This window comes from Excalfactoria chinensis, chromosome 2 (assembly GCF_039878825.1).
Source record: "Excalfactoria chinensis isolate bCotChi1 chromosome 2, bCotChi1.hap2, whole genome shotgun sequence".
Taxonomy (NCBI): Eukaryota; Metazoa; Chordata; class Aves; order Galliformes; family Phasianidae; genus Excalfactoria; species Excalfactoria chinensis.
Window position 1 is genome coordinate 8813016 of NC_092826.1, and position 27149 is coordinate 8840164.

Below are 27149 nucleotides of genomic sequence, written 5' to 3' on the forward strand. Positions count from 1 at the left end.
CTTGGCAAAGGCTTTTCTATGTGGAGTGGAGGGAGCTCAGCCTCAGTGTTTGAGGTATTGCAGAGTGCTGGTCGTGGAAGCACTTCACAGATCCTCTGACTATGGGGTAAACTTTCTGTCAGCTATAACAAGAACCAAAGAATTAACCCTTAGTGTTTCACAGCTTCTGTAGTCAGTAATATGTATGAATACCAATTGAAATGTGGTCTGCAGATAAGGTGTTTATAACAGCAGTTTCCCATGTAAATTCTCTTCTTAAAAAAACTTAAATGAGAATACATAAAAATTAAAATTCATTAAATGCATTTAATGATTCATAGAAGTTGTTAAAATTTGATTTTAGAGTAATTTCTCATGCACCTTTTAATCTGAGTTGTTCTCATTTACATGTATCAAGGCAGAAGTTACATATAGAAAATAAAGCACGATTCTGTTTGAGATGATCTAACCTCTGTTTACATGTGTTTAGGAGCCAGGTGAAACAGCACTTCATTTAGCAGTCCGGACTGCTGACCAAACCTCTCTCCATCTGGTTGACTTCCTTGTACAAAACTGGTATGGGTTGCATGTTTTTGTTCAGTTTAGGATGAAAATTGAAGGTGTTCAAAGTCATCATTTCGATGTGTTGGGTTGTTTCTTCATCACTTGTAGTCATTCTCTTTAGATACGTTTCAGTGAAGCATCATTTAATACCTTGAGTTGACCATTGTGTAAATTGTTATTTATGTCACAATGTAGGTAGTGATGAAATGTAACTGATTCCAGTCCACTCCTATAGCATGCTATTAAGTGAAAGACACATCAGTCGCTTGCTTTCTGAGAGTGAGGGGATCCCTTTTCATAGGGATGAAAGAGGAGGGATGGGGTGTTTGGTTTGAGGAATGATTTCCCCTGAGCACATGAGATATCCTACCCACCATTCAAAAATCAGTGGAAAGAATACTTTTTTTTTTTCCCTTTTCCTTTCCTGTCTCTAATTGTCTACAGAATGCTGCATTTAGGCAATGTTAGGGAGGAAGTTTCATCTGCTGGTAACAGTAGAGCCAGAATAAGTGTTCATGTCCCTGTTCTGGCACTGTGCAGACAAGCTGCCTAACTTTTGTATCACTTAGACCCTATTCTGTCACTACTCCTTCAAGTTAAATGATGTGCTCAGCGTAATAGAACTATTATTAAAACAAACAGCTGTTTGTAAGCCATTTGATTCCATAATTAAGCAGTGTTAAATTTTTCTTGATTACTTTTCTTTTTCTGTATATAGTGGAAACCTGGATAAGCAAACAGCATTGGGTAATACAGTTCTACACTACTGCAGTATATATAATAAGCCTGAGTGTTTGAAGTTGCTTTTGAGGGGGAAGCCAACTATTGATGTAGGTAAGTTCATTAAATAATACTAGGAAATATAAACTTCCTAACATCTCATTTTTAACCACTTCTGTTTATGTTCTACTTTATTAAGTGAACTTTTCTGAAGGAAAGATAAAAACTGTGTATTGGAAAGATGAAGGTTCCCGCATCAACAAGCCTAAAGGAAGCATAAAGAAAACAAACCTAACCCGACAGAAAAGCTTTAATATAGAAAAAGTAATTGATAATCCCAAGTTTTTCTTCAGTGTTATGTCTGGCACACCGTGAATGCCCTGGATTTTAGATTTGTTGTTTGTATCATAACATACAAGCACTGGATGAATTTTAAAATGCCTCAAATGACTTATCACATTAAACACACTCTAGGTGTATTTGAGTTTTCTGTACATAATGGTTAAACTTATTTTTATTGTTAATATTAGCTGGCACTGTGCTTTTACCCAGCACTCCCAAGACACCACTGTAGGGGATGAGGAAGAGATTCACTTTGAGATGCCTTTCCTCCTCCTCTAATTAGTCTTCATTTGTGAGATGTAAGCTTTCTGTACCTGCATCGTTCTTTGTTCCATCATGTCTTAGCAGGAGTTTTCATTAAAGGAGACACTGTAAAGTGTTTACTCACACTTAATATAACCTGTTATTTACCAGATGCTCTTTTTCCTGTCTCAAAGTATGGCAAGTAGTATATTCTGAATCTCCCTTTCCAGGCTCAGGAGCTGTCATCATGTCTATAGAGGTTTGCACTCTAACAGTTTTGCTATAGGAGGGAAGTTTCCTAAGTAATTCAAGCTGGAGAGTATATACTTCTCTGTCTCTTTTTCCTCGATGCCACCATTTTTTCTCTGTTGGCCAGGCTACAGACTATTCCAAAGCTCCGTTCTTATCTCATTGGCAGAACTCATTGGTTTCCTTCACCTTTATGTACACCCCTAAATTATTTCTTTGATACTCTAATATTAACATGTCAGAGAACTTAATGTGATGGATTTTTTTTTATATGTCCCTAATGAATGAAGTGGGAAAACTGTCTGAACTGGCTTTAACATGTATATTGGCTGATCTGTGGAACTCTCCAGACAGATGTCAGAAGTCTGTTCTTAACTCTTAGAATCACTTTCCCCATCTCCACACCTTGATCTGTCAAATGGGAGCAGCACCTCTTAGGCCTTGAAGCATCATCTTTACTCTTACAGTCTGTAAATTTGGAATATGTATAGACTTGTAATCTACACATGTTAAGAAATACTGTGTTCTCATTTATATTTATGATAAATTTCTCTGTCCACCTCAGATCTTCCTATAAGGAACATTTTTCTTCCTTCCAGAGATCCTAATTACTCTAAATTTGTTTAAATCCTTCTGGAATGTGTATTTATTTAAAGTGGCCTTTGTATGACTGCTTTTCATTTTATGTATATTTTATTCTAATACACTCAGACATCTGAGTGCCTCAGACATCTATCTGCCTGTGAGAGCTCAGTTTGACTATTTTCATTGCTCGGTCACCAAAATGTTTCACTGTCTGAATATGGTATGAAGTTTAATCTGTTCAAGATCTATGGCATTTTCAGAGATATCGTAAGACTTTGTAGTCTTCGTAAGGATAACACAGCTAGAAAGTTTGTCAGTAATTCTTGTCATCATTGGAATAGAACTTGTCTTCAAATTCAGGCTTCAAATACCTACATATTAATCACTTCAAGTGAAATGTGCTTGCATCTGTGTATACATTTTACCCTGTTCGCTTGCGTCTTCTGTTTACTGATAGTTTTAGTGGCAGAGGAGTTGAGCAGAGATTGAAATGACAGTATTTCTTTATATTCTCTCCTAGAATGATTAGGAGGTTTAGAGGATTTGGGAACTGTCCTAGCAGATGCTGTTCAGAAAGAACCTGATGGCATATTAACTGCATGAATGAGGAAGAATCTTAGAGCTGCAGCTGCTGTAGAATAAATAGATGTTTTTGATCACTTTTAGATGTTACTCTGCTAAGAACAGCGAAACATAATGAATTGATTCTTTAAGCATCTCAATTATTCTTCTTTATTGTTGATTTTTGTAGTTAATCAAGCTGGAGAAACGGCTCTGGACACAGCAAAAAGACTGAAAGCTGTCCAGTGTGAGGAACTGGTAAGAATGGGGTGAGCAGGGGAAAAGTTTGCTTCTTTTAAAGATGTGGTCTATGTAATGTATCCCATCCAGGGTACCTCAAACTTGGTTTTGCTCCCAGCTGGCTGAAGGCTTACCATACTTAGAATTTTTTTTTTAACCTTGCAATGCACTGTAATCATTTTGTTTGTAACTGTTCAAGTGAAATAACTCACTTGAACTGGAAGTGCTCTAATAGCTTAACCAGCATATTTGCAGTTATTCAATTCTAGAAGATTATGTATGTGAACACCAGTTAACACATCATTTGAAGGCATCTGGGCTTCATCAGCTCAGAGGTTCTTCTCTTCTAAGGAGTACAGAGCAGCCCCAAAACACTAAATTTGCTGAGAGCTTTTGGCTGTGGATCTTTGTTTCCTGCTTTGCCATCTTCCAGTTTGTTTGATGGGCCACTTAAATATTTCAGAGATGCTGATAATCGTTTTAAAAGAATAATTAAATCAAAAGTAAACCTACTCAGAGAAGAGAGGGAAGATGTAGTGACCAAAATGTAATGTCTGGAAGTTGATATATCCAAAGATGTTAAACACAAGTTTCTGTAGGTCTCTGTCCCTCTTCTGAACGTGGTCAAAACAATCTTTTTTTTTTTTGAATCCTCAGAATTTGAGGCAACACTCAAGATAATCACTGGAGTTTGAGGAAATAAAGGTTTTAAGGGATTTTCTCAGGTATTCTTTTGGAGCTGATAGCCAGGAATATAGTTTCCAGGTCAGAGCAACAAGCTTGTTTGTTCTTAGCCCTCTAAGGTGCTTCAGATCAGCATGCGTTTAGTAAGCAAGTGAATTCAGGTACTATCAGTGGATTTAAAAAGCTGAAGTACTGTGTGTGATCTGCAAAACAAAGCCAGAAGAATTTACAAAAATGGTAGATGCTGCTTAATTCTATTTCTCAGACCTTTCCTGTCTCATTTTGAATAACTCAAAAAGACATTTACTATATCTCTGGTCAATTTAATACATTTGATTTGACAGCTGAAGGTTCTTGTCATGTATTAGCATGCAATCAGGAGAGCTTGTCCTTCACAGTTCAGAATCATTTTTCTTAGTTCTTGGAATGCAAGTGCTTGTTTTCCCATGGCTGATAGGCAGGGTAGTGCTCTTGTTCGCTTCTCCCATGTGTGCTGTAAGTACTGCTTGCTGTTCAGTGTTTTGAGTATTCCAGCAGCTGAAAAACATGTCAGCTGTACAACATGCAATTGGAATGCATTTTATTTATAGTGTGTACGTAATAAGGTAACATTGGCCATTAGTGTGGACCAGCTGATCGTGGTAAAGAACAAACAAAAAATAGGATGCTATCAGTGAGCTTATCTAGCTCACTGCCTGTAATTGAAGTTCTGGGAATACCTAACTCTCCTATAGTTAACTAAAAGAATGAGGGCATTTACAACATTTCCGTATTTTCTGTTGCTTGGAGTCTTAAGTCTTTATTTCCATTTAGTTTCAACTGAATTAATTACTTACAGATACTTATTCATACTTACATAACTAAATAGTTTTCTTCCAGACTTAATTTAGGGAAACTCTCATTTGGTTACAGGCTCTCCCAATCCAGCTGGTACTCAGTAGCCATCACCTTAAAGGTGATGGGAGGGAATAAATAATGATGGGAAATAAAAGCATTCAAAATGAGTATTCATCTCCTCTAAATAACTATGAACAGTGTTGTTGTCTCTTCTTTCCTGATTGTTGAAGTGTAGTAGTAGATTTTCAGAGAATGTGACTGTATTGTTTAGACTGACAAAGCAGAGTAGGGAATGTTCTGATCCCACTGAAGAGAAGGGAAAGAGCATTTGAATGCTTAAATCCACCTCCCCAGGGAGGTGGTTGAATCGCCATCCCTGGATGTGTTTAAGAGCCGTTTGGATCGGGGATATGATTTAGCAGAGGGTTGTTAGAGTTAGAGTACTGGTTAGGCTGCGGTTGGACTTGATCTTCAAGGTCTTTTTCAACCTGAGTAATTCTGTGATTCTATGATTCTGTGATTCTAAATGAAGGATAGGTACCTCTCCTATGATTTCACCACAAAGATTGTGATTCTGGGGGGGCAATAGTTTTATGTCCTAGAATTTATAAATCGTTTTTTCATTTCTGTCTTCCAGATTCCTGCTGCTTTTGTTCACATATCTGTTCCTCATACCATCTTTTCAAATGCTTGTCAAACATGGCAACCTCTACCCATTTTGATTAAAATCTTCCCTTTTTGGCTTTTAGCAGTTCTTCTTTTCCTCAAGTAGATGGAGATTTTTGTGATTGTCTTAAAATTTTACTTGTAATGCCTGAGAAATTTAAATACTAAGTATTTCTAGTAACTGCTTGCTATTGAAAATCTAACTTCAGGGGCACTGAAGAAAGAGCAGGTGTGCCAATGAGAATTCTTATTGTTTCAGCTTTCTCAAGCCAAGGCTGGAAAGCTTAATCCACATGTCCATGTAGAGTATGAATGGAATCTTCGGCAGGAAGAAATTGATGAAAGCGATGATGACTTGGATGATAAGGTAAACATGAAGTCCTGGTGTAGCCTTTCAAACTGGAAATGAGTGGAAGCTCCACACACATATTTGTTTCTTTCTCTTGCAGATATTGCAGGGGGAGAGCTAGTCTCAAGTTCTGTTTAAAGACTGACAAAGTGCTTTTTGAATACACTTTTTTAACCTAGTTATTATAGAACTGAGGTTCAGAAGTTCTGCTTCAATAAGACATACGTGATAATACATATCGGTAAATGTAGATTACTTGTGGTCATTTTTTTTCCCTTTCTGAATTCTTGGTTTTGCATTTCTAGCTGAAGGAAATCCAGAGATAACATGCTTAGTTCTTTCATAATTTAATTAAAATTCTCGTTGTCAAGTGAGTAATTTGATGTATTTTTCCGGAACTATGCTGTGCGTTTTATTCCTGATTGAAAAAGAGGTAATGGAAAGGCAAAACTTGAGGGCACAGAATAATTGCCATTTTAGATGATGTGGAAACTTAGCTTCAGTGTCCTACTTTAGCAAGTGAGATAATTATTCTGTGCTCTCTTTCTGTAGCAAATGGAAAAACACATCTCGTATTTTCTGTGGGTGCTGTAGAAAGAAATGTGGTCAACTTTATTATCTGTGACATTTGGGGCTGAGAATTTCAGAATCCCAAAGAATTTATATGTCCTCAAGGACTGTAGAGAACAAAATGATTATCTGTGCAAGGAGCCTCAGGAGAATGTCTAATGCTATACTGGAGGTAACAAAGCCTTCCTGAACCAGCACAACGAGACAGATTGTGTAGCTCTACTTGCAGCTATTAAGAACAACTATATGCATTTAAAAGATTAACTGTACCACTGAATGTATTGTAGGTTCAGTAAACAAACCTGTTGTGTCAGAAGTGGTTACTTAATTTTCAGTAATTATTAATGAGGTATTTTTGATCTTTGAAGACATCTAGTCTAAGCAAAGGGTTATTTGAACTGAAAAATTACCCTTAGTTTCTGAAAACTTCTAGGTTTTAATGAGTATATTTTGTATTATAGTATATCTACTGCTTTAAGAATGAATCCAACGTGTTCTGTTTTATTCTTTCCCTATCTTTCCCCACTATATCTAGTGTTTGGACAGCCATATAATACATGTCTTTTTATTCACAGCCTAGTCCTATAAAAAAAGAACGATCTCCAAGACCCCAAAGTTTTTGTCACTCTTCAAGTATTTCCCCCCAAGACAAAATGACTCTTCCTGGATTTAGCACTCCTAGAGACAAACAGAGACTCTCCTACGGAGCTTTTACCAATCAGATTTTTGCTTCTACAAGCACAGATTCACCCACTTCTCCAACTGCAGATGCTCCTCCTCTTCCTCCTAGAAATGCTGGCAAAGGTAAGTCTGTTTTGAAACTAAGGTGCAAGCAGTAATTTTTCCACAATTGTCCTTCCTTTGATCTAGTGTATTACATGTAAGATATAGCGTAGTTTTCTTATTATATGGATGTTTTAATACAGTTTGATGCATGTTCTCATGATTAGAAGAAAAGGAACAAGGAATGGGTTCTTTGTAATGGACTTTCCTTTATAATACTATACGGGAACTGATGAAAGATTGTGAAGTAAAACTGCCAAATAAAAGTTGATTCATGTTACATAGAAATTTCTCCAAAATGTAAGCAGAATCTTTAAAATCCGTTTTCATTGTAGGTCTACGAATCTTTTAGAGGAATGTTGCCGGTATATAGTGCTATAGGATGATATGTAGTGTCTGTCAGAGGGCCATAAAAGCATTGAAGGAAAGAAGGTGTAAGATGGCATTGGTGCACAATGGAAGGATGGGCAACTGATGTCATTATCTGGACTTGTGCAAGGCCTTTGATGTGGTCCTGCACTACATCCTTATCTCTTAGTTGAGGAGATGGATTTCTAGGCTGGACTGTTAGGTGTTTAAGGAATTGGTTGGATGGTCATAGTCAGAGAGTTATTGTCAGTGGCTTGATGTCCAGGTGGAGGCTGATCACAAGTGGTGTCCTCCATGGGGTATGTCTTGGGACCAATGCTCTTCAACATCGTTATCAATGACATAAGACAGAGGGATTGTGTGTACCCTTGGCAAGTTTGCTGATGACACCAAGCTGAGTGGTACAGATAACAGAATAGAAGGGAGAGAGACCATCCAGAGGAGCCCGGACACCCAAAAAGTGGGCACATGAGAATGAAATGAGGTTTAACAAGGCCAGGTGCAAGGTGTTGCACTTGGGTTGAGGCAATCCCAGATTTGAATTCAGACTGGGAGAACTCACTGTGAGCAGCCCTCCGGAGAAGGACATGGGGGTCCTGTTAGATTAAAAGCTGGATATGAACTAGCTGTGTGTGCTTGCAGCCCAGATGGCCAGTGGTAACCTGGGCTGCTTCAAAAGAGAGGTGGCCAGCAGGAAGAGGGAGGTGATTGTTTTGAACTGCTCTGAGCTTGTGAGACCCCATCTGGAGCACTGTGCCCAGGTCTGAGGCCTCCAGTACAGGAAAAATGTGTATCTGTTGGAGTGGCTCCAGAGGAGGACCGTGAAGATGGTCAGAGGGCTGGAGCATCTCTCCTGTGAGGAAATGCTGAGGGAGATGGGCTTGTTTAGCTTGGGGAAGAGAAGGCATTAGGGGGATCTTATTGCAGCTTTCTAGTACTTGAAGTACTCTAGTACTTTTACAGACAGCAGGGGGACCAACTTTGTGGTCTCCTAGTGATAGGATAACAGCAAATGGCTTTAAACTCAAAGATGGGAGATTTTAGATTAGATGCTAGGAGGAAATTTTTTACTCAGAGGGTGGTGAGGCACTGACACCAGTTTCCCAGAGAGGCTGTGGATGCCCTGTCTCTGGAGGCATCCAAATCCAAGTTGGATGGGACCCTGGGCAGCCTGACCTAGTGGTTGGGAACCCTGACCGTGGTGGGGTGATTAGAACTAACGGATCTTTAAGATCCCCTCCAACCTAAGCCATTCTGTGATTCTGTGATATGATTCAAGAAGGCTCCCTCTCCTTGCAGTCACTGTGTGGATAAAGAAAAATAATACCAGAATGACCTGGGAAGAGCTAAGCAGGTTGGTATGAAAGTTTGTTCCCTCTCTGCATCAAGACATTCCTTTTACATCTTGGTGAGCACTACAGAAGTGTGAATACTGTCAGAGAAAAAATACCCACTCTATTGCCAGGTACTTAATGAGTGATATATTTAGAAGCTAAATGAAATGTCACCCTTTCTTCCCTGAGAGAAACAACAGTTATGGTCTTGTAGAATTACCTCTAAGGAAAATATGTGCTACGGGTTGATGGATTTGGCAATATATGTTCAATCAATAATTTTTTATTCTGTGATTTAAAACACTTTTGGTAGTGCTTGAAAGGGAAGAGAACTTCTTTTACAAGACTGTATTTTGCAGCTGTAACGGATAATGGCTCTGTAATCTAGATAAACTTCAAAATTAGAGGACACACTTGTGAAATGAAGCCTGTTGCTGTAATATAACTTGTGCAAATCTAACTTTAGATCAGCAACAACAAAAATCCCTCCATTTTTTCATTTACTCCCTCAGTTTAGGAATAACCTAATTGTGAAAAAATTATTTGTTATGAAGGCTACAGTGTAGTTTAAGGCTTTAATGGTTGTAAGTTCGTATTTAATTTCTTCAACTTGTAATCAACTTTGTTCTTAGAAATAAAATGGTGATGAGCTCTCAGTAAAACATAGACGGTTAAAAGGGACAGAATGAAATCAGTTGACATCTGGTGTCTGCTTTTACACAATGCAGATGCTGTGTTTAAGAACTACTGTTCCATTGTCTGACTTTGTCATGTACTGGCAATTTAACTCTTAGTTAAAAATGCTTGTTTTGCCAGACTATGCTTTCTTGGTGAGATTTTGTGATCTGAGCTTGTTTGTATCAGTTTAATTTGGGACTCATTTGTGCTGTAAGATAGAGATTTTCTAGCTTCTCACGCAGTCCTGCTGTTGAGCTGGGGTGCTCAAGGAGATGGGAGGGAACAGAACCAGGACCTCAGATGACCGAAGGTTGGTGGGTTAAACTACAACAGTTCTTTTGGAGTCCAATACGGGACCCTGTTGGTTGAGATAACAACATATCTTATCAGTGCACGTTAGAACAAATTTGCTCCAAGTATTCTAGTAGTTAAATAGTTGCTGATCACAGTGTTGATCCTTTTGCACTCAGAGTTGTGCTCGTTCTTGGAGTTGTGTTATGGCACACTTGCTGTCTATGTTCCCTGCTGTTCTGTTTCTTGCCTCTGGGAGATGGATGAAGGTTATTTTGCCATACAGTGTAACACTGGCTGATAATATGTTAACATGACTGGATGTGAGACTAATCTGGTATTTGTGCTCATTGTTACAGCCATCTCCGTGCTTCAGGAACTGTTTCTCTGAAACTATTAATAATTATCCTCTTTACCTTTTCTCCTTGGAAAGCTGGTTAGTCGTAAGTGGCAGGGAAATAGAATGGGCAGATGCCTAGAGCAGTGAGCACCTCTGTTTTGGAGCTTCACCTCTGCATCAGGCCAGGGCTTATCAAATCATGATATAAATAATGATAGGATGGGGAAAAAACTGCTTTAATCTACAAGAGAAGAGACTTAGGTCACATGTTAGGAGAAAATTATTTACTCAGAGGACCTTTAGGCACTGGAACAGGCTGCCACTCTATGATTCTGTGACTAGATTTCCTAGTTTGATAACCATTGCTTTAAAGAATAGCTGAGCCAAGATGATTTATCTTTGGGTTTATTGATGTTCTCAAGGCAGTGAGTCACAATAATTAATTTGTTACATCATAAGCATTTGGTATCAGGTGAAGATTCCTCCAGCAGTGGCGTTACAGTTGTACCTATCAGCTGTACCAACCTGTTGTTTATAGTCTGAAAAGGCAGATGAGTGACCCTGAGCAGATAATGAATGTTGGTTCAATATTATGGCAGTGTATTGTACACTAAAGCAACTCATTTGTGGACACATTTCTTTTTACCCTTGGATTTAGTTCATTCTAACAGAATAAAGAGTGCAGAGTGACTACAGTCACTGCATAAGCTGCTATGGCAGTGCCTTCTATTATTACCTGTTATTTGGGTTCAGCTTGTCTTGCAGTCAAGTCTTTGGACTGTAACAGCCTGGTATCATACTTTTCATTAAACTCTCCAGCTTACATCTGCATTATGTCTTTAAGTAGTTATATGACCAGGCAGTATCTAGATAAAGACTTGCACGAACTTAATTGCAAATCCAAAGTGAGGGTTAGTTCTGTGGGAGGATTAGGCAATCTAAGCCAGAATTCATTAAGTTTAAATGAGAGTTAATTGTCTTCAGTGATCTTGCCTGTTATTCTCATGTGGGATAAAAATATGGATCAATTGCATGTTGAAAGTTAAGTTTAGATCTAAACTGATTAAAAGCTTGCAAATTTTGCACAACTCTAAGATGAAGTACAGAAAACCAGAGGACACTTCCATTGCAGTTCTTTTCACTGCAACTGCAGATACCAGGTCGGTCCAGCCTTGACAGATGGACTGGATGGTCTTGTAGGTCTTTTCCAACCTTGGTGTGATTCTGTGTCAAATAATTTACCTGATCAAAATCCATCTCTAAACAAAACAGCTAATTGTCATTTAGTCATGACTTCTGAAAGCTGTCTGACTGCATTGCTCACAGGATCAGAGATCTTCCAATCAATTGCTTTGTTCATGTGATGATGTTAGCATTCGGTGACTTTTTTTCCTGCCATTAGTCCTTGTATCTGCTACCCGGTGAGCAATCATACGGGTCTTTTTTTTTTTATTAACTAAACAAAATAAACCTTTCTTTTCATAGAATCATAGAATCACAAGCTTGGGAGGGACCTATAAGATCATCTAGTCCTCCCTTTGCCATACCTACTGAAAACCACTAAACCATATCTCCATGCTCCTTATCCAGATGCCTCTTGAACACTGTGAGGGATGGCGACTCAAGTGGAGTATTTTAATTCTGCTGTCATTCACATTTCTTTTGCATTGTGTGAACCCTCCTCCATGCTTTCAGTTTAAATCACCTTTCTGAAATACAGGTGACTGGAAGTTTAAAGGTTTCTTAGTCTGGAATTTTAGCACTGTATATAATCGTGTATTCTTCCTTCAGCTTTTTAGGCTATCCAGTTTCTTCTGTTTATTTTGAATGCTGTTAGGATTCTACAGCTCCCTTGCATATACTTAGACATTTTCTTATTCTTATAAATTCAGTGTATATTTTAGTAAACAATACTACTAATTTGAGTCCGATTCTGTATGTTTTAGTACTGTAATAGGAAGGGAAGGGTAGCTGACAACCATTTTCATGTAGTTGTATTTATGCTACAGCCCAAACTGCATAGTTGTTTAATATGAATGTTGACATTTTTTTCTTCTTTTTAAACAGGATTTTTTTAAGCACTAATTATGGGATGTTCTTCATGTGCTAATATTGATTCAGTTTGTTTTCCTAGCTTTCTTATTTGGAATGACTGATCAGCTTCTTCAATTATGCTTTTATTTTCAATACTAAAGATGTATCATCTACAGTAATAAAGTACAAAATAAGGATGGCTCTTGGTAGTATCTGCAAAAAGTGTCATCGTTATAAGTGGAAAAATAATAACTTTTGCTAATGAAAAACCTGTTTTTAATATAAGCCTACTTTCCTTTGCAGTACCTGTTCAACCATTAACTGGAATACTGGTTCTTCCATATCTCTCATTAAGTGGTAAAAAATACATACAAATGTGAGGTTTTTACACTGTAAAACCACAATTTAAGTGGATGGTAACAGCTTTGCATGTTTTCACTGGTACACAAATTAATTTACTAACTGCACAAAAGCCAAACGGCAGGAATGCACTATTAATTGCAGATATTTTCTAGTTATTTATCACCGTACTGTAAGTCTGAGATGAGGTCTGTTCACACGTGAAATTGTGATCTTTATAGTGAGTAAAAGTAATGAGAGATGAAAATGGCTTGTATTTCATGTAGGAAGCAGCTGATGCCCAGCTAAATAAAGAGAAAAGATCCCAATGGAAGCAGAGTTCAATGTTAAGGTGTTTTGGGTTTTTTTTTTTCTATGCTCATTTTATGGGGAGAGGGAAATGTTCATCATAAATATGGTAAAACATTAAGTAGACTGTGGCGCAGAAGTGGCTGACTGACTTTCTGCCTGGTTAGAACTGTGGAAGACTTTTGATCTAGAAAACTGCTCTGATTATTACTGAGAAATACCTACCTACATTTGTATATTGAACCAAAATAAAAAACCAAATAGCACTTTTTTTGAGACTGTGTAAAACGGAGTATTTTGGAGTAGTTTTACCAGTAACTAATGCAGCATCAGGTCTTTATGTTGTTTCTTCAGCCATTCTCATGGACTGATTCAAAGCTGAGAGCGTTCCCCACGTTTATGCTGCTCGGTGCCACGTGCACCTTTTCCCAAAAAGATACTTCGAAGTTTTCCCTTATTTGCTGATTTATTTGAAGGGGAATTTTTTATTTCATTCATCTCATCATTAGTGCATGCCTTGTAAACTATTATTTATTCTTTCCATGTAAGTGCCTGTGAAATTAATGTAGAAATGTGTGTGAGGATTTAAAAACCTGCATTGCTTTTAATACCTTACTGCCTTTTCCCTGTAATTGCAGCATACTGTGTGAACTCTTAAAGGCTATGAGGGAATAACGTTTTTAAACTCTGGAGACATACTACTGGCATATGAAGCATGAAATAGGTCATTATGAACATAAAACTTAATAGGGTTAAAAACTCTGTAGAGAAGAAACCTCAATTCTGCTGGCAATAAGAAGCACAAGTCTTACTTCATTTCTCAAGTTCGATTAGCAGTAAGCGAAAATAGTGTTGTGCATTTCCAACACTTTGAGCAACTCGGTGCTATTTGCAACTCGCGGGGAAGGAGGGGAAGACTGTGGCAGTACTGGGTGGTGGGGCTGCAGTGCAGTTCACCCCACAGGGCACTAGGTGGTGGCACACAAGAATCCAAGGGCCGTTGCGACTTGCAGACATTTCAGATCTCCTTTTTTTTTTCCTGTAGGGTGCACCTCATCCATTCTGACATATTTTCTACACACTTTAAGTGTGATGTTACTATTAACATTGTATTTCTACTTCTTTTCATTTTACCACGCCTGCTCTTGTAGATAAGCTCATGAATTACAGTTTGTATAGAACAATTGATTTACATTTAAGTGCATCAGCAGGTTTCTAACTTGCAGAAGTCAAAACAAACTTCAGTCAAAACTTACATTGAGAGATTATTTTCTTTTCTGTGAGAAATGTTTCAATGCACAGTTTAAATTAGTTTACTTTCTTTAAGATGACAGAAGAAATTAAGAAGGGAAAAGGTATGTATTGAAAAACAGTCATTACTTTGCACTAATATTTGACTGCTTGTCAATGTTCAATTAAGTGTTTTGTAAACACTCTGTAAATTACACAGAGGGAACAAATTCAAAGCTGTCTCTTACAGCATTCTTGTAATGAGGCTTAGAAAGTGTGGGGTAGATGGGTGGACAGTGAGGTGGATCAGTGGTATAGAGTCTGGTTTGAGGCCTGTAGCTAGCAGTGCTCTCCAGGGGTTGGTGCTTGGTCCAGTCTTATTCAATATTTTCATCATCGACGTGGATGAAGGGATAGAGTTCACCCTCAGCAAGTTGGTTGATGACGCGAAGCTGGAAGGAATGGCTGACATGCCAGTAGGCTGTGCTGCTATTCAACAGAACCTGGACAGGCTGGAGAATTGGGCAGAGAGGAACGTATTAAGTTTGAACAAAAGCAAGTGTTGAATCGTGCATCTAGGAACGACCACAGCCATCAGTACAGATTAGGGTATGACCTGCTGAAGAGGAGCTCTGCAGAACTTGTGCTCTTCTGGACAACAGCTTGGCCCTGAGTCAGTAGTGTGCCCTGGTGGCCAAGAAGGTCAATGGTATCTGAGAGCACATTAAAAAGAGCGTGGCCAGCAGGTTGAGGGAGGTTCTACCCCTCTACTCTGCCCTGGTGAGGTCACATCAGGAATACTGTGTCCATTTCTGGGTTCCTCAGTTCAAGAAAGACAGGGTACTTCTAGAAGTCCAGTGGAAGGAGACAAAGATAAAGGGCCTGGAGCATCTCCCTGATGAGGAAAGGCTGAGTTACCTGGGTCTGTTTGGCCTGGGGAATACAAGACTGGGAGAGAATCTGATCAATGTTTGTAAACATCTGAAATATGGGAGGCAATTGGATGAGGTCAGATTCTTTTCAGTGGTATGTGATGATAGAACAAGGAGCTATGGCCAAAAACTGGAATGCAGGAAGATCCACACAAATATGCAGAGGAACTTCTTTACAGTGAGTGTGTCGTAGCACTGTAACAGGCTGCTTAGAGAGGTTGTGGAGTCTCCTTCTGTGGAAATATTCAAGACACCTACCTGTGAGACCTACTGTAGGGAGCCTGCTTTAGGAGGGGATTTGGACTCAGTCATCTCTAGAGATCCCTACCAACTCCTGTGATTATTAATTTGATTCACAAGATTAAGCAGTTAATGGAAAGCCAGGATCAAAATTTTTGCTGGGGTTGTGGTTGAGGGATTCTGCTAAGCAGCAAAAGGCCTTGAATCTGGAGAAGAGGAGGATGATGGTTAACTCCCTATAGAAAGTCTGATTGATCTTTTCTTTTGGGTTAAGAAGGGTCACCACCTTAAAAAGTTTGGCAAACGTGTGGATGGTTATGTGATAACTAGATCATGATTATTATTTTTTTTTTTTTTCAATGTTCGATATTTCACCAAAGGAACTGCAGCAAAGATTTTTCTTCACCAATCTTCATAATTCTATGATATGTATTTGGGAAGGCATGCAGGCTTACGTATTTTTCTATCTAGAAGAAAGCAACAAGAAAATAAATGTTTTCAAGGTGCGGATCCTGTCCTGTGTGCAGGTTAGGGTGCATGCTGGTTAACGAAATGAGATCTTCAATTCCATTTCAATAAGCTGTGTTTCCAGAAATAGATTCTGTAGTGCTGCAAAGTAGTTAAAGTAGTTGATAATAGATGAGAAATATCAGGTATAAACAAAACTTGGCTTTTAAGACTATACTGTTAGTGTTTTTCATTTATCCAGCCTGTGATGGCAAAGCTCTCTTACATTCAAAACTTAATGCAAGATCATGATTGCAGTAAGATGTTACTACATGAGGAGATTAAAAAATGAATGGACTTCAAGCTAATCTAAACTAACATAGGATTAATTTAGATAAGTGTCACAAATAATTGACTTTGGCAGTAATGGTGGCTGAGTCAAGCAGTCATGTCCTCGCTGCATGTTTGTGCGCAGCACTGTCCGCCTTCTTGAGCTTCCTATGACGACATTTGTGAAGGTCAATGATGAAGTTGAATAGGGAAAACTCATTTTCCCCTGTGGTGACTGTTCCTTTTAAGCAGTACTTGTTCCCATGCTCTGTAAAGTATGTGTTGTGTTGAATAATGCTTGTGCCAACGTTGATTCAGGGCAAATACAGGGCTTAGGGTAAAGGTGACTATTGAAACTGCTACAAGCACATTAAATAATCCCAGACAGATCAAGGGCCTATCTAATGTTTATTTTATAGATGCAGCATACAACAATTTGCACTGCTCCACAGATGTGTATTTTGGTGTATTTAGATGAAAGTTAAATTGAAAAATAAGAATGGAAAATCTTCCATAGTTGATTTCCAAAACACAAAGCAAAGACAACTGGAAGATAAATATTTCTCCAACCCCTTCCAATTCATCAACAGAACTGATATAGCGTAGAGGAAAACAAACAAACCCAAAAAGCTCAGCTGTGTAATTGAACATCTGGAAAGAAATTTAATTCTGATGTGAAATAATAGTGATTGAAAACCTAACTGCTACATGTTGCTTAAAATTAAGATTTCTTTTTAAACACCTAAAATTAAAAATCCTGGAGTGACTAATCCTGTATTTTTTAACGGTGTTTGTGTCATTCTATTGTTAAGTTGCTTATATCCCCACAGCTGGAAAGGTTAAAAATGTGGTGAATGTGTTGTTTAATTCAAACAGTGTTTTGGCATGGCTTGTCTTTTGATTTCTTTTCGCTGCACTTCACTGTGGTCTGTGATTTTTTTATTTTGGTGCTGCTTTGCTGTTGATGCACATGTATTTGTAAGAAGGTTGTTTGTTATCTTGCAGGCCCACCTTCAACCCTCCCTCTAAGCACTCAACCCTCTAGTGGCAGCTCCACTCTTTCCAAGAAGAGACCACCTCCCCCACCCCCAGGACACAAAAGAACCCTCTCTGACCCACCAAGCCCACTACCTCACGGACCCCAGAATAAGGGCCCAGTTCCTTGGGGTGAGTTTTGAAACGCAAGACAAAAGGGCAGGGGCAAACCTTTACAATGAGATATATATAAATATATATAGACATACATATATAAAATCTTTGGTTTCTTTTACCTGCTGCTTACTTTCCTGCAGCTTGATGTGATGTCAGCTTAGAGAAATCAGCAGTCTGTCTCTGTCACTGTAGCTTCCAGGCTTCTGTGTCTGAGTCTCACTTGAGAAAACTGAAAATACTCCACACTTCCCTGGGACCCCATTCAGTTTCTCTGCCGCCTCCCGCTCTCCGCCCTAGCTTCCCAGGCTGCTGCTTCACCCTCATCTGCTGCATCCTCCCTGCATCTTTTCCCTCAGCTCTGCTGCTGTTCTGAGCAGCTCATTGATCTGGATGGATCTTGGTTTGGGGCAGATGTTGCCTCAGTGAGTCCATACAGTTCACCCAGTTCCCAGGACTGCTCATCTCCTTGGGCTCTGCTCCAAATTCCCCCTATGAAGTATTCACAGCTAACTGGTGGGATGTTTTGTCTTTATGTTTTCGGGCTGTGTGATGGTATCTGTGCACTGATAGGTTTGCATCCTTCTACCAGCAGAAGTTATAAAGAAACAGCGCTTTATTATTATTTTTTAACAGGATACCTTTCTGACAGAAGCTTGTTAGGAAATATTTTCTGCTCTACTCAAATCCTTCTTTTGCATACATCACTTCTCTGTGCATGTAACTTCTCCCCACAGCTGTAAATCTTGGGCACTTGTAACTTTCTGTAATCCTAGTCTTGTCATCAGATCGTTGTAAATCCATAAACAGGAGTCTAAGATTTACATAAAGGAGGAGGCATTCATATATTAGTCATATCTTAAGACTTTTCTTTTTGTTCTAATGTAAACATAAAATGGAGACCAAGCCTAAAAGCACTTTTTTTTTCCCCCAGCAGGTTGAGTTACGTGTTAAATCATGTAATGCACATGTGTGGAATGTGTGATTTGATAAAGTACTTAATCTGAAGAGAAGTATGGTGTTGAATGGAAAGCCCTTTTCTCAAGCAATTCAAATGCTGGCAGTATTTTCTATTACCTACTTTTTCAGATACAGGGGAAGAAATGTTTCCTACAACAGCTCTGTATTGCTGTTGAGGCAGTAAAAACATTGGAAGAGCTTGGACTTCAAAGATTATTTTTGTTTTTCTAACTGTTAAGCCCAAATCGGTACCTAAAACACTATGATAGATATTATATGACGTGACTCTAACGGGACAAAAGGTGTGGTGCAAGCTGTTGGTGGCAGCTGTTCTTATAAAGCCTGTATAACAGTTGAAGGACAGGAAGGTGCAAGAGTAGAGATACCCCGTGCTGAGGTTTCAAACAGAACAATCTTTAGCTTATGTGTAAGCAAATTAAGTTATTATTTACACCTATTTTAAAAATGTTTAGAAATAGATTCTTATTTTGGATTTCCATGGCAACCATGAGATTTTTCCTTTCTTTCATCCACAGGACCTACATGGGAAAGATTTATTGTCACTTTTAGTCCTAATTTTATTTTTCTACTTTTCCATCTTTTCGCATGCAAAAATATTTTTAGGAAGGCTCACTGTTGGCCTTCTCTGCTGTTTCATTTAGACTTCAGCACAGAGAATGGTGTCTAGCAAGATACGTCCTTTTCCTTAGGAAGCTTTTGCATACTGGGATCATTAGATATCACTTCAGTACATTTTATCTCTGAGATGGATGTAATGTTTATGACTTTGATTCTAAGACTGTTTAGATGAGCTACAGTAGAGGAGGGAAGAGGGAACAATCAAGGCCCTAAAAGAGTAATTAAGTGATGATTTGTGAACGCTTTCTGTTGGTGGTGGGTTGGCAGTTGGACTGAATGATCTTAGGGATCTTTTTCAACTTTAGGATTCCATGAAGGAGTTCAGAATCACTTGGGTGTGGATTTTGATACCTTTATGATAAAGTCGAATATACCTAGGCTCTTGTCTTTACCGGGAGTTAATGCTTATGGTGACTTTATGGTAACAAGGCTTGAAGAATAGCCTTTGCTGATTCAGTAAAATAGCAGTGCTCAAAAGCTTGAATTTGATTTTATTCACAAAAAATAATGATTTATGAGGCTACGTATGTTTTGTTATAAGGCACATCTACCATAAATATATTCAGACACTTGCCTGCAGCATCTCCTATTCAGAGTAAATTGAAGCACTATATTCAAAACAAGAGCCCTACAGCAGAAACTCAGCAATGTATTTCAGTCTTCCCTTGCCAGCAGATGTGAGCTACCAGTGAATTCTGAAAGGTGTTTTATGAAGGTCAGGTTGGATTATTACGGTCCCTGTGGCTTTTTCAGTTACAAAGTTTAGTGAAGAATGAGCTTTAAAATCATTGGACATGACATGTAGGGCACGCTTAAAGTACTGTGGACTTAGCACACCCTCTGCTGATGATATTTCAGTTACCATAATGTTCAGTTACCCTAATGTTCATTTCTTTTGTGTTTGTTTTTTTTTTTCATTTCAGGTAATGATTTGGGCCCACCTTCAACTAAGGCTGCAAACAAGTTTGAGGGGATGTCTCAGCAGTCAAGGTAAAAGTCTGTGTATGTGAAAGTGAAACTTAATTACACGTAACTAATACGTGAATTAGAAAAAATAGCCTTTCATATGAAGTAAAATCCTAGCTAAGCTTCTTCATTAGTTTCCTGCACGCGTTACTGTTGTACAAATGCTTTGGCTTCACTGATCCTCCTACGCTTTGTTCATAGCTTTCCATGCACAATTCCTTCTTTGAGTGGAATGGACAAAATGATTTGTACCAGAATCTGCCTGTTGCTCCTACAGAAGTGAGGTCTGAGCTAGGGAATGCTGCCTCACACTGCTTTCCAGCAAGACAGAAGTTTTATATTCATGCCTCCTGGCATTCCATTTTATCTACTTTCATGAGAGGTCTGTAAGTGCAGAGAAACAAAACATTCCAGTGTCAGTTTTGACGTAGGTACCCATAGAAGCTCCTTCTGTAGCAGAGGAGTCATCTCATTCTACTAGCTAAACCATCTTTCCTTCTGTCAGGCAGTTCCAAAGTCCTTAGGTTCAAAGCATGGTAATGGTGATAAATGCGCCTCAGGCAACACGGTAGTGTACCTGTCTGACCATGTGTATGTGTGAGATCAGGGCATAACTGGAGGTGGATGCACATCATCATGCAAATCACACATGTGTGGATGGAGCTTCTGGACATCCTCAGTCTGTGCTTTGCCTTGCCTGGACAGGCTGTGGATGCATTCCTGGTGGCACAGCTGATGTGCCACATCTGAATCCATTCAGGTATCATTTGGTATAGAAAGAAAAAGGTGGTGATGTTCTGTGCCAAAAAGAGCTGCTGCCATGCTTGACATTTATAAGAGGAGGGTAAATGTGCAAAACTGATTCTTCATGGTATTAGTGAAAAGCCTGGGGAATTATATATTAAAGATAGAGTTTGGCTGTTCTTCCAGTTTTATGTCATGATGTACTTTAACTTCTGAAAAAAAGCATGGAGATTAAGCTTTAGTATTTCCTTGTACTCATTTTGAAAAGTTAGCTTCAGAGAAAAAGAGTACTGGCATCGGGGCTGCTGATACAGCAGAACACTCTCTCCTTTGAACATATTCTGACAAGCTCATCACTTTTTTTCCTTATTTTTTGAGTAATTTTTCAGAAATAATACTTCTTTTTTTTGAATTTCCATGCCTTGATTCTCCCTGTCTGTAATTTTTCTTGAAGACTGTTTGTATAAACCTCAGTATCTCCCCAAGAAGCAGAGCTAGTAATCATCTCATCACCTGTGCTTAAGGAGCCTCCCAATGCAATGAACTGGAGTTCCCTTAGCAAAACATTCAGAAAGCTGGAGTCCAAAGGCACAAATCTCATCAGAATTTAATTCACAAAGGCAGAATCGCCTGCCATCATTTTCTTTTACGCAGCATGGTTAAATGGTGCCAGGCCAGATGGTAGTTAAGGATTAAATTGAGTTAAGGAAGCAAGAATCTTAGGAGATTGCTTGTTTGAGGAAACAGATGTCACTCTCGTGTCCGGATCAGGGGTAAAACGTTTTCAACAAATAGCTTATTTTCTGAATGGTCAGTTCTTCCTTGCTTTAACGTGTAATGCTAAAATAAGTAGAACTCCTGAGGAGCCTCTTTCTCACTGAGTACAGAAAGTAAAATGAATTGCAATCATTTTTACATGCTTGTAACTGACATTTTCAAACCCTCTTAGACTAAGCTTAAGATGGTGTAGTGTGTGTCCAGAGGAGAGCTACCTGTGACATGGGTTGACCTACCTGTTGGCAACACATCATGGCAGTATCATTCTGTATCTAATTAATGCATTAATATGTACTTCCTGGAGACATGCAAATTAAACATTAAAACTGGATTTTTACCAGAAGATTCTGAGCTGTCTTTCAAGATGCGGTCATCTTACAAACATCATCTCTGTGTTTCTTACTCTGTAGTGCAAGAATGATTCTAAAATTCTCCTGTCTTACTTGTGCTGTTGATTTCCATCACAAATAGCTTACCCAACTGTAACACAGTTTACCAGGGTGAAGCATGGTGCTGGCCCGTGTTTCCCTTGGAGCAGCAGCAGCAGTCTCCTGATGCAGTTGCAGACTGTGTGTTATTACGCTCACATGAGGCAAAGACTCAATCCTGAAAAACTTCAAACCCTTGGCATAAGAGCCAAGGATGTTATGAATGATCCAGGATAGTTATCTTAATATCTTAATATTTAAAGAGCAGAATTTCATTTCATTTCAGGATCTGCCCACTGAGCTGGTCTTTCAGCTTCCTCCATTTTCAGAGTAGGTTTTTGCACACAGCTCAGTTTGCTAAATCTGCTGTGTAGCATTAGAGCAGGGTTCACATGTCTCTTTCTGTTTGAAAATGTGGTGGAGTGCACCGAGTTTCAGGCTCGATGCACAGATGAGATGACGAGTTGGTTATGTGAAAGAAACAAATGTGGAATTCTCTAAATTATGGATGTGTAGAGGGGAAAAAAAAGGGAAAGACAAGTTGCACTCTGTAACAGCTGTAAGCACTAATAATCACATCTGTTGGTTTAGCACTGGGTCTGCGAAGACTGCACTTGGCCCTAGAGTTCTTCCCAAACTACCTCAGAAAGGTAAGTGATCTTTTCTTTCTGTGGGGTTTCTCATAATTCTCTTTATGAGTATGCGAGAATAAATACTTCCTTTCCAGCAGCTTTCCACAATCAGTGGTACTTGAGCAAAACTGAAAGAATTGTTGAAATCAGAAGACTTTTTAATTAAGCTAGAAAGTAATTAGATGTATAGAATGTAGTGAAGGAGGGAAAAAAAGGAAGTAATAGAAGTTGGAAGAGAACTCCTGAGGCCATCTGGTCCAATTCCCCCCCAGAACAGGGCTAACTGTGCAATCATGTTTTGGAAGTTTTGGTGGATAATCTCCTTGGGCTCCTGTTTCCATCTTTGATCAATCTCACTGGTAATTTCTTTTCTTCTTGATAACCGTATGTCCAATTTCTTAATGTCTCTGAGTTGTGCCCATCGCCATGTTCAGGAAACAGGCTTGTGCTTTAACAGTTCCTTTCAAGTAGTTTCAAGCTCACATATATCAGTGACAAACTTGCTGAGACCATCATCCTTCCTCAGTGGTCCTTTATTTTTAGAAATGGTTTGAGCCTCCCTACATAAAACCTGCCTTACGAGTTCAAAGGCTTTTTGCATTTCATCATCAGTAGACTACAAAATAGTAAGCAGACCTGCATACACATACATGTTCACTTCCTTTCCTCCTCAAGATTTTACCAATCCTGAGACCTGATCTTTTTTTTATATGATGTTCAGATGGATGTATGTATGAGCAACTGGCATTAATGAGAACTTTCATTACAGTCACATCAGTGGGCTGATTAGGTTTTTCTTTAAAATGCATCTTTTTCTTACCTTCATTATGTTTGTTAGATCTAAAAAGCAATCACGCTATTTCACCAGTTTATCTCTGAATTGATGTGTCTCAGTTCTTTAACGTTTAAAGGAGATTGTGAATAAACGTTTTTCTTTTTTTTTTTAGTGGCACTAAGGAAAATAGAAACCAGTCATCATCTTTCAATAGATAAATCCAGTCAGCACACGGAAATGTTTAAGCCCTCACTGTCCATCGATATACCACAGAAACCACAACCTGGAGATTTGCCCCCAAAGCCTCTGCCTCTGGAACTAACTCAGAAGCCTCAAGTAGGAGATTTACCCCCAAAGCCTGGAGAACTGCCCCCCAAACCTCAGCTAGGAGACTTGCCACCAAAACCGCAGCTTGGAGACTTACCTCCAAAGCCACAAATAAAAGACCTTCCTCCAAAACCTCAGCTGGGAGAGCTGCTGGCTAAAACACAAGGTGGAGAAGCGTCACCAAAGCCTCAGCCCTCAGAGGCAAATCAGAAATCTCACTCCTTAGATCTTTCTCCAAACGTACAGTCTAGAGACACCGTCCAAAAGCAAGCATCTGAAGAGTCTAATGACATAACGCATACCCTGCCAGAAACCCCTGTGCCGCTTCCCAGGAAGATAAACATGGTAGGTATTGTTGCAGCTACTTGAACCTTTCCATGCAAGGCTTTGAAGTTACTGTAGGACTGTCTGCGCAAAAAAAAGAAAGCCCTTGAGCTGTATGCACAAGACAGTAATGTTATGGGCTAGGATGGGGAATTAGATGTTCCTCCTGTACATCCAAGTAGCTTCAGCAAATAACTTGGTGTTTACAAGACCTTGCACACCAACACAAATACATAATGTCAGATGATAGTCTGGGGGGAATTATAGTGTATTTGAATTTATGAGGGTATTTAGCCATCTTTGTGTGTTCCAGTCATACTTCTGAACTAATAGGTGTCTTTCTCTCCTGTCTTTATTGCTTTATAGATTACTAGAATATTTGTTGGATTCTACTTTTAAGTGTTAGGAAAGGGTGTTAGCTCCTATTACTGCTAACCTGCTGGTCAGTAGATAAAAGTGTAGATTCTAGGTCAACTGTGACAAATGGGTGAATGTTTCTGTCTTGAATATTTAATGTTGGTGTACTGAAGTAGTTGACAAAGGTTTGGATGAATTGCTCAATTGGCAAAATTGACATTGCTGCGTGTTGTGTAATAACAGAGCTGGGAATATAACTAGATTCCAAGTCTACTCGTTCAATCCCCAGTTCATCTAGCTATTTATCTTGTGAGCCAGTGCGATTCCCATCCAGTAGAGGTTTCCTCATGCATATGTATATTGAAATCATTTTATGAAACTCCAGAGTGCTCTCAGGATTTTTCATCATTAAGAATACATCAAAAAGGAGATGTTTTTGCTTGTCAAATTGCCTATGCAAAGCACTTATGTGAAAGGAAATCTGACTTCCGTTCTGGTAATGAAAGCAGAGGATGAGTTTCTCCTTTCTTGTGCTTGCCTGAGAAAGAACACTTTCTGCAGAGCCATTATTCTGCTTCTGTGATTGACTCCTCTGTATGTTCATATGGAATCCAGAATGAGAGTTGTTGCTTGAATTTCCTGATTATTGTAGAGATTAGGTGAAAGAAAGCGCGAAGATCAAAAGGTGTCTTCAACTACGATTTTTTTATGTACTCATTATGTAATATAAGGAAGCAGATGACACTGGGCATTCTCAGCTATTGCTCCCTTCTAATAGACTGAAAGACAGTGGATTTGATTTTTTTGATATTGTGATTAAACTCCTCCTCTGTTTTGTGCAGAAAAATCACAGGTAAAAAGTCAATGTTCTCCAAATGGAGCCATTTTCATATATGCAATAATTAAATAATTTCACAGTTTGGAAGTGATCAAAATGATGATGTATCCATGATAATTCCTGCAATTTTCTATGTATCATTGTGTGCACACTGGTTTCTGCAGTTTTCTCAAGCAGTAATGTGCAGGTGTTCATCTTCAACGTGTTGTGTTTGTGCTTTCAGCCTGTCTCTGTGTCCTCTCAGCACAAACCATGTGATGAAATGCTGCATCACAGTGCATGAAGTGCTGTGACAGCAGCCAGCACTGCTTGTGGGAATGCTTGATTTTGATAGACACTAAATGCTTGATTTTGATAGACACTAAAATAAAAAGGCAAAAATTGGCATAAATTCCTGCACTGGAATTTGTAGAACATATATATGTTATATATGCATACATACACACACACTGATGGTACATGAGGATGTTTTTGAAGAAATGAATCCTATTCTGAGAGCTTGTGAAATATCACTGAACACCTGAGTGGTTCATTTGTGTGTATGTGTTCTATAAAGGTGGTAAGATACTTCTTTTTAAACAGTAATTGAGCATAGATAGGAATGTGGAGGGATTGCTTAATGACCACAGCAGCTGATTATTGTTTGGTTTTAGACAAAAAATGCACTGTCAAATGGGTACTAATATTTGGATGCAGAATTGTGAGGGTTGTTTTTGTTTGTTGTTATTGCTTCTACGAGTTTGTTTATAGTTCCAAATGAGGTGTTCTGTATTTGCTTTCATTTTACTTTTAATGCACCAGTGTCCCAGCTTCTATTCTGGTCAACCTTGTACTTCCTTCAGCCCCATCTTTCTGTGAACCTTCCCAGCGTTAATACCAGCCCAGGCTCGAGTTCTCCTTTTTCATTGGCTGTCTCCCTTCATCGCTGGAGCATCGATTGGAAGTTCTCTTAGTTTGCAAAGCTTCTCTGGAGTTGAAAGCAGGGACTGGTTCCAAACATCCATATTAATATTGCATTCCAGTCCCTTGTGATAGTTGAGATTTTTGTTCACATTATCTGAATTTGTTTAAAAAAAAAAAAAAAAAAAAAAAAAAAAAAAAAAGCATTCTTTGAAGTAACTTCTTGCTGCAGTAAATCCTTGCTGGGGAAAAAGAAAAAGGACAGAAAGAAGTCCTTTGATCTCATACAAATTTCACCTAAGGTATTTCTGTTTCTCTCAATAGCACATTTTCCTGATCTTATGCTGTGTTAACTGCGTGGCCCCTTCCGTATAGAATTGTTATTTTTCTATAACTTGACTTTAATGGGAGTGCTCCTTGCTGTGTGCCTGCTCTGCTGCTGAGCTGTAGGCTCTTTTCTGCCAGAACGTGGAGGTGTTTCAGATGGGAAGGTAACAGCAAAGAGAAGACTCCCTGGGAAATTTCCTGTCGAGTTACTTCTGGCACATATCCCTCTAAACCTGCTGACTGTTCCTTCATACCCTCCTGTTTCTCATCTCCTTCTGCTCCTCTTATTTGTGATCTTGTTATCTGACTACCACTGTTCAAAGAGGAACTGTAGGTTTTGAAGAAGCACCCAGTATAAAAATACAGGAATATGAAGCAGCAGAGCATTTCTGCGAGTATAAAGTAGCAGCATATTTCTATTAGCGCTGCTTACTTATTCTGTTTGGAAATAATTTAAAGCAGTTTTCCTGCCATGAGAAACATATGTTTGGGGAGGAGTCCATGGCTCAGGCTTTCTTACATGAGTTAATAGTGTGCAGCAAAATATGACCTAGAAAACACTTGGGTGCAGAATAGCGGAGTTGTGAGAATGTTGTGATGGCAATTCATAATAAATAATGTAGTGCCATCTGAAGTTAAGAATTAGTAAAAAACTGCTAACGCTCTGGATTGAAAGCCATTCAGAAAGTAATTTCCTGATACAGTCCTAAAAACACACCTGAAATCAAAGAATTCTGTATTTTCCTGCTAGACCCCCAAAT

At 38.8% G+C, this 27149-nt stretch overlaps 1 protein-coding gene across 5 annotated transcripts in view; it reads left to right on the top strand.

Moving 5' to 3' along the window:
• Window positions 1–27149, top strand: part of ASAP1 (ArfGAP with SH3 domain, ankyrin repeat and PH domain 1) — a 155135-nt gene that overhangs the window by 122646 nt on the left and 5340 nt on the right. For 4 of the 5 annotated variants that reach the window (XM_072330297.1, XM_072330299.1, XM_072330300.1 and 1 more), the window contains 9 exons: window positions 470–555; window positions 1262–1377; window positions 3434–3501; window positions 5930–6037; window positions 7165–7393; window positions 17251–17412; window positions 19917–19983; window positions 22500–22558; window positions 23488–23987. In XM_072330297.1, coding sequence (XP_072186398.1) covers window positions 470–555; window positions 1262–1377; window positions 3434–3501; window positions 5930–6037; window positions 7165–7393; window positions 17251–17412; window positions 19917–19983; window positions 22500–22558; window positions 23488–23987 — 1395 coding nt within the window. The remainder of the gene's footprint in view (window positions 1–469; window positions 556–1261; window positions 1378–3433; window positions 3502–5929; window positions 6038–7164; window positions 7394–17250; window positions 17413–19916; window positions 19984–22499; window positions 22559–23487; window positions 23988–27149) is intronic. The other variant, XM_072330301.1, reaches the window with a different exon arrangement.